This window comes from Buceros rhinoceros, unplaced genomic scaffold, assembly GCF_000710305.1.
Source record: "Buceros rhinoceros silvestris isolate BGI_N320 unplaced genomic scaffold, ASM71030v1 scaffold1871, whole genome shotgun sequence".
In the NCBI taxonomy this organism is placed as follows: domain Eukaryota; kingdom Metazoa; phylum Chordata; class Aves; order Bucerotiformes; family Bucerotidae; genus Buceros; species Buceros rhinoceros.
This window is the reverse complement of record NW_010394611.1, coordinates 24,371-31,894: the sequence shown is the minus strand read 5'-3', so window position 1 is coordinate 31,894 and position 7,524 is coordinate 24,371. Positions and strand designations below refer to the sequence as shown.

Below are 7,524 nucleotides of genomic sequence, written 5' to 3'. Positions count from 1 at the left end.
GGTGTTTAAAGCCTTGATAAATGACAGTGCTCTGTTACAAAATCTAAGCTAAAATATTCTAGAAACGATGTAACTGTACTGGTAAAGCACAAATGCAAAATGTTAAGTTAGATGTTCCAGTAATGAATTTGGGTTCATTTGAATTCTAGCAAAATATTAATATAGCAATTATTTCCCAACCTTCCCTCTGAGGTTGTCAGAGCCCATATTACTTCAGTCTTTCCTCATAAAGAATGACAATTTTACTGATTACTTTTGTTGCCCAAAGGAAGACAGGGGATCTTTAGCAGTAAAGGAGAGATGAGTGATGATCACCGTATATAGAAAAGGAAGTAACATTTTGCACAAAGAGATGAACCTTTTTTGTTGTTCGCTTTCGCTCCCAGTAGAGTTGGGGTGAAAGCTTCATAGACTTTAAAAAGGACGCAATCAGGATAAAAGGTCCTGTTTGGCTCTGAGATGCTGATAGTTAATAGCTAATGCATAACTTTTCAAACATAAGTTTTTTACCTGAAAATGTCTTTAGGCCCTTCACCTCTCCCTTCCCCCACTGAAGAAGAAGAGACAAAGAATAGCTCTGATGTCATGCCCAGCATTCCTGATGTATTGCTGCGAAAACTACGAGTGCATAAATCGCTTCCAGGAAGGTAAAAGATCATTAGAAGCAGAAAGACATCATCCGGGGGAAGGCACACTAATGGTTTCCAGTGAATCCCTTTATGGAGCTCAATTCATAGGGGATCCATACAAGTAGATAAATTGCTACATCTTAGTATGTGCAACACAGATTTTCTGAAAGATTTGGGGAAGTGCACCAACTTCCAATAACTGGCCAACTTTTAAACTTGGAATTTTGAAAGTAAGTTCTACACCAAAAGCATGAAACCCAACTTGCATGCTACAAGTACGTTATTACACAGGTTTTTCCACTGGTCTGTCCACTCCCGGTTTTCAGGATTGCTGCTGTAGATATATATTCATGTTGAAAGTGTTAGTATTTCTTCCCCCAGAAAAGTAATCAGGCCAGATAATGCTTTCCAATGGTAAAATTTGGGCATGGGAAGATTCTGCAGTTTTTCTACAGGTGATGATTTTTCATGGGAATTGAGTTTATTTTGCAAACGCAGTTGAAGGACTCATTTGTGAATTCCCTGATCTTGGGCTACGCAAGCAGGCACTTGCCAACAGATTGCTGAACACCTGCTATGGCTCAGGAGTTTCTCCTTTCCCTCTTACACAGCCTGAAACAGTATGTCTGCGTGGTATAGATGTGTAAGGTAGCGCCACGCAAGAGATCACTTGAAACTGGAGCTATTGTGGCATAATGCAATGAATCCATAGCAAGGGACTCCCCTAGTTCATACTCTTCGGAGAAGGAGTCATAATGGACTATACCTGCCAGGTGTTTTTCCAGACCTTGAAAAGACCAATTTTCATTCTATGCATGCAAACTTGACTTTTTCTTGACAGAAGTTAAGTGGAATCTTGCTTTTTGGAGAGGAGGCTTATGTTTAAAATGATACAGAAGTCCGTAACTTCAGAAAATATTTTGCTCTGGCCCAAGAAATACAGGGAAGAAAGCTCAAATGTAGCATTTCTCACTGCATGCCTTGCGCTGCTGGTAACTTTAAAGACCGAGCCTGTTTTATTCTATTGTATTAGAATTAAAGCTTCTTCCATATTTCTTCTGTATTTCTGTATAAGCCTTTTCTTTTGAAAGAAATAAAACCATTTTTAAGAAGTCTTATTAGACATTAAAACAATTCCAAACATATTTGACCAAAACTTCCTAAATTCACCCACGTGTTTTTATACTATAAATAAGAGGCCTTCAATCATTTGAAGCAGTCAAGAAGTGTTCTCTGTGCAGATGAAATAAATATTTAACAGTTGTTATGAAACACATTTTATATAAATGAGTGCATGAGGTGAAGAAGTTTGAAGAGATCGTTGCTTGATTGTAATCAAACTTCCCAATCACGACATTTCAACTCTTAATAGAAGGAAAACAAGTAAAGATAATAATCTAAAGTATATCGTGCTAAGTCCCTCGCAACTCCAAAAGGGTAACTTCTGCCCTGCTCTTGTGCCCGCAGTTTGTCACAATGTAGTGCAGACAGCAGTATTTGCAGGCACCAGGAACTTTCATACAGTTTTGCTGATACTCGGGTGATACTGTGCTCTTGCTTTTAAAAAAACCCCGTGGGATTTAGCCGTAACAAGTACAACTGAATTAATTAAATACTGGTTTCACCAAAAGAAACCATAAAATATTTAAGGGGAAGATGTCTTTTGTTGTTTTTTGATTAAATATTATGATAGGTTTGGTTTTAGAGACAAAACTAATAAAAATGTTAAAAATGTTAAAAAAATTTTTTTGCTTTTATTTCTAGCCCCCCTGCACTTACTGAAAAAGAAGTTGAGGTAAGTGTTCTTAAACTATTTTAGATGTATGCCTCAACTGTAAGTTGTTACTAAGTCTCAGGGTGGTTATTAAAACCAGGTAATGGGATTTTTTTTTCCCCAAAATATATTTGTCAGAAAACCCCCATATTGATATACATCAAAATAACAATTTCATGAAATATGGGCAATTGTCCCAGGCAATATAAACTGTAAAAAGACTTAGAGTAGGAATAAGCAAAATGCACATTTGTGCATTCTTTGTAATAAAATAGGTATTCAGTTCAGAAATTATTAGAGTGTACTTAATGTAGTAGCAAAAATGAGATTAAAGGAAACCAGAAACTAAATGACTTAAGTTGCATTTTTGTATTGGCCAATAGGAATGTTGGGGCAGTTTTTGTGACATCTTCCAGTTAGTTTACGTAATTATTACTTTTTCAGTTCAAGATTACTTTTTTTTATAGGTCGCTCTTTAGCTTGCTGCCTTTGTTTAACTGGTATGTGGAGGGGAAAAAAGAATAATAAAAATATCTGTATGTAGCTCCAATCTAATGGAACTGTTGGTGCCTTGTGCTTTGCAAAGTATTAATCCTAAGAAATAATGCATCAGGTAAAGAAAGAAACCATCTTTAAAAGCAGGGTGCAAGAGAATAAAATAGCACTTAATCTTTTGCTGGCTTCAGTGGCAGGTGTTTATCCCTTAGGTAAAACAGTGCTAATGGTGAGCTCATCCCTGGACTTCCTCTGCACAGACTATCTGTTTAAAAACCTTGGGGACCCCTGGAGGAAGTCCAGCTAGAAAACACATCCATTGTGATGATGATACTTCTGCTAGGCTACTTCCTTCTTTGTGTCCCTGTTCCACTGATCTCCCAGAAAAACATTCAGGAAAAGAGGCAGTAATACATTCATTCATATGTCAGAGGAAATAGAGAGAAGTGATTTTTGAAACAATCTCATTTTTTAAATATTTTCAGTTTTCTGTTTCAATGCATATTTAAGCACCAAAGTCTGTTAAACACATACCTTATTCATCAGCTGTTATTGGAAATTACATTACTATAACACTTATTTAAAAATGCTCTTTTTTAAATCCAAACAGAATGTATTTGTACAGCTTTCCTTGGCCTTTAGAAATGATAGTTATACCTTAGAATCTAGAATTAACCAAGCAGAGAGAGAGAGAAATCTTACTGAAGAGAATGCTGAGAAAGAACTGGAAAACTTTAAAGCAGCCATTACGGTAAGAAAACAGCAATTCTTCTTCTGAATTGTAGTGTACATGAAAGTGCACACACATTTGAAATATGTGTGGCTTGTGCTTGCTTATACCTATTACAAATTTAATCCCAAAACTTACATTTTCTGCTGCTGGTGCTCCTTACTGTAAACTGCTTACTGCTCTACACGAGAGACAGCCTTTTCTGCCAGAGTGGGCCACCGCTGCTGGGAATGCACTGAGGATGTTGCCTACATCTAGCAGATCTCTGGAATAAATTCTATCAGTTTGCTGTTCAAGTCTCGAAATAAGCCTGCAACAAAGCCAAGACCATTCAGAACTGCAATTTGAGCACTGATCCATGTTCTCCTGGGCAAGACCTTTAGCAGTACATTTGAGGTGTCCAGTTAAGTGAGATACTGAAATGATCTGAAGCCTGAGTCCTGAGGTTTGTGCCTTGAAAGACCTCTTAACTGCAGAAAAGAGAAGGCAGTATTGGAAAGGAACAGTGAGGATTATTTAAGAGCTATATGCAATCTCAGGATCAGGTTATGGGCCTGAGTACACTTGCATTCCAGCTGTCCCTCATGCCCTTTTATCAGCAGCAGTTTTCAGTACTTCTTGCCAGCTTTCTCTGGATTTTCTAACTGAAATGACAAATATATCTCTGAGATGTGTCAACTTCTGTGTGTATTGATCAAGAAAATGTAAGAAATTGCAACTGCCACTTGATTTACAGGCCATGTTAATTTTTTATTACTTTTTTTCATTTGGAATCTTGAGGCTCTAACATTTTATTTTCCTAATAAGTGAAGTATCATGGAACTGAAAGAACATAAATGACCTTCTTAACATCTTGTGTTCAGTGAATTAAACTGTTCTTTGTGTTTCAGGAATCACTTGTAAGTAGTAGTTCAAATAAACTTGGCATTTGTAAAGTTCACAGGTAGCGAGGCATGATTCGTCTTTAATTTCAGAAGGAAACGTATTGCAAACACTGCAGTGTGCCTGCACTATGTGGTGAGGCACCATTCTGAAACAGGGCAGCAGCACGCTCTGGGTTATCTGTGGTGGTAGTGATGGCACTCCTCTGTGTGCTTGTCCACGTTGTAGCGCTGCCAATGTATCTCTACCCCACTTCAACGGCTCAGGCTACTTTCATCTGAACTGAAAGTGGCAAGACATGATGATAAAGCTTATGTGTTTCCATTGCAGTCTTCAGCTCACTTATGGCATCACTATGAACACAGAGAAGCTTACCAGAAGCTATTGGAGGATATTGCAGTTCTGCGGCGTTTAGCTGCTAGACTATCTAGTCGTGCTGAGATGGTTGGAGCTGTTCGCCAGGTAAGAACATCCTGGTGTATTAATACGTATCTTGACTGCACACGTTTACTCCTCTTTTTCAGCCGTAGCTGGAGGTTATGTTAGCCCTTTGAACTTTATTTGCCATTTCAACAGATTAAAGGTGATTATTTTAATGTCAGGTAAGATAACATTTCAGTCTGGAAATAGAATTCAAACAGAAGATTACCCATGAAGCTATTCAACATCTGTACAGTAGAAGCATATATGTTATTCAGAACTACAGCTGCATCACAAACTTATTTAAAATCAGTGCAGCACAAATAAGAGAACTTTTCTGGGTCAAAAACCTCATCTAGTTCAGCCACCTGCCTTTGGCAATAGTTTAGTCAGACGACTATGAAGATTATAAAGACAGAGCAAGCATAAAGAACACAGCAATACCCTCCCAGATTCAAGACCGTTGCCTCTGCCCACAAAAGTAACTAGGCTGATGGCAGTGACTAGGACCTTCAGGGGTTAGAATACAAAATGTTCATATACCACGTAACTAATAAGACAGGCACACAGGTAGACTGTGTAAATATATGGCAAAATAAACTGTGATGTTCTATGGATATATATGAATGCATATGTATTTGTGTTCTAATTAGCTTAGGAATTTTCAGTCATGGAGGTATCAGTATTCTTTTTAAGACCAACTATTCCAGATTTAGCCTGGACAGGGAGCGTATGAATAGAGGCAAATTATTTCTTTGAGAAGTGTAGAGGTCACCTGAGTATTTCCCTCTTTTATTCCTTAGGAGAAGCGTATGTCAAAGGCAACAGAAGTAATGATGCAGTATGTGGAAAATCTGAAAAGAACATATGAAAAGGATCATGCTGAACTAATGGAATTCAAGAAACTAGCCAATCAGAATTCTAGCAGAAGCTATGGTGCATCTGGTAAAAAAAAAATAATCAAGACTTTGTCTTGCCTCTGTGTTGGTGGGGAAGTGTTGGTGCTGTTAATGAGGAAAAAAATAAGTACTGTAAAACTTGTTCACATAGTCCTGATCTAGAAGAGTAGATTTCAAAAAGTTACAGATAAAACAGTTCAAATATTTCATATAAGCCAAGCTTAATGCTGTAGTACAGTAGTTTAAAATCACTATCACTTTCCAAATTTTGATGAGCTCAAAAGACATTTTCATTGGCCTCTTGCCCATATGTGTGGCTTGTACAGTTTTAATGCAGCTACCTCTTAGATGACAGATGATGGCAAAATGTCATTATTAAAAAGACTTTTTTCTTTTTGCAAGCTTTTCTTTCCTAGTTTGATGGAAAGTGAAATACGAGTATTTTCTTCTGCAAGAAATTGTATTTGGAGGCAAATAGCGGGCTTTTGCCTGATCTTGGTAAAGATGGTAATGGTTCATACTTTTGCAATCATTTCAGATTTTTCCTGCAGGAGTAACTGAGACCAGAACTGTGTAACAGATAAAAATGCAATCACTACAGACGTTGTATAAATATACTGTATCTGAATTTGAAACTCAAGCAAGAGCTTTATTAATATTATTTATAGATACTTATGTAGTCTAAGACTGTTCTTTATCTACTGTTTTTATGCAGAAGATGGAGTACCTCGTTCATCTAGATCCATGTCTCTTACTGTTGGAAAGGTATTTCTACAATATAAAGAAAATGAACATTTTATGTAGTGCAATGTCTTTGTCTACATACACTTTTATAGGCTGTGTTCAAAACATAGTGCTGGTAAATTCTCAATATAATTTCAGAATGAGAACCAGACAAGTTGAAACAAGGTCCCAAGAAAACATAAAATTCCACAAGGACAAATTCAAGTCCCAATAATAAAGGGGAGGGAAGCCCCTAGAACGGCCTGCCTAAGGTGGATGCAGTCTCTCCAGTATAGTATTTCATGAATACATGAGATAAACACTGTCATTAATTAATGGCTATAGTTGGTTGTGTCTAGAATCAGGATCATGGAGTAGGTGACTCCAATATATTTACTGAATCTGTCTTTAACTCCTTTTCTGCAAAGTTATTTAGAGTGGAATCTTAGAAGTTCTTGGATATGCACTAAGATGAAGCTTTTAGATGCTATAAACACTGGGATTTTTACTCAGTTGGAAGCGTAGATTTTACTGAGCGTATATCATAGGATGAAGCATTTGGCTACTTAATGACAGCAAAAACTTACGTGATCTGTATACTTGAGCTAGAATATATTATGTACAGTTAGCATGTGTTTATCATATAAAGAAATTCCGTGGTCTTTGGGAAATGTAAGCAGTGTTGCATGATGCTAGATAAATATCTAACTCAAGGGTGAAGGAGAAGGCTCTGTTCTTTTGCGGAGGAAATGGCTATTATTGTTTCTATAAGTTACAATTTAATATATCATTGTGGGTACAATATATCATAGTGTCAACTCAACTGAAAATATAAACTCAGAACATATTTGTAGCGTGACTTACACTATTGCGCTTCCAGTGCAGGGGGGAAAGAATAGCATCCCTGTACAACACGTTCCAGACTAAGCACTTGACATACCAGACAGTATTAGAGGAAGTTTTAAGGAAAAC

The 7,524-nt window shown here is 37.1% G+C and overlaps 1 protein-coding gene across 1 annotated transcript in view; it reads left to right on the top strand.

The window, feature by feature from the left end:
* The window catches only part of MRVI1 (murine retrovirus integration site 1 homolog), a 30,545-nt gene that overhangs the window by 16,612 nt on the left and 6,409 nt on the right, over positions 1-7,524 (top strand). The window contains exons 10-15 of the mRNA XM_010145257.1: positions 527-647; positions 2,394-2,424; positions 3,509-3,649; positions 4,841-4,972; positions 5,734-5,875; positions 6,545-6,594. Of these exons, the coding sequence (XP_010143559.1) occupies positions 527-647; positions 2,394-2,424; positions 3,509-3,649; positions 4,841-4,972; positions 5,734-5,875; positions 6,545-6,594 (617 nt within the window). The remainder of the gene's footprint in view (positions 1-526; positions 648-2,393; positions 2,425-3,508; positions 3,650-4,840; positions 4,973-5,733; positions 5,876-6,544; positions 6,595-7,524) is intronic.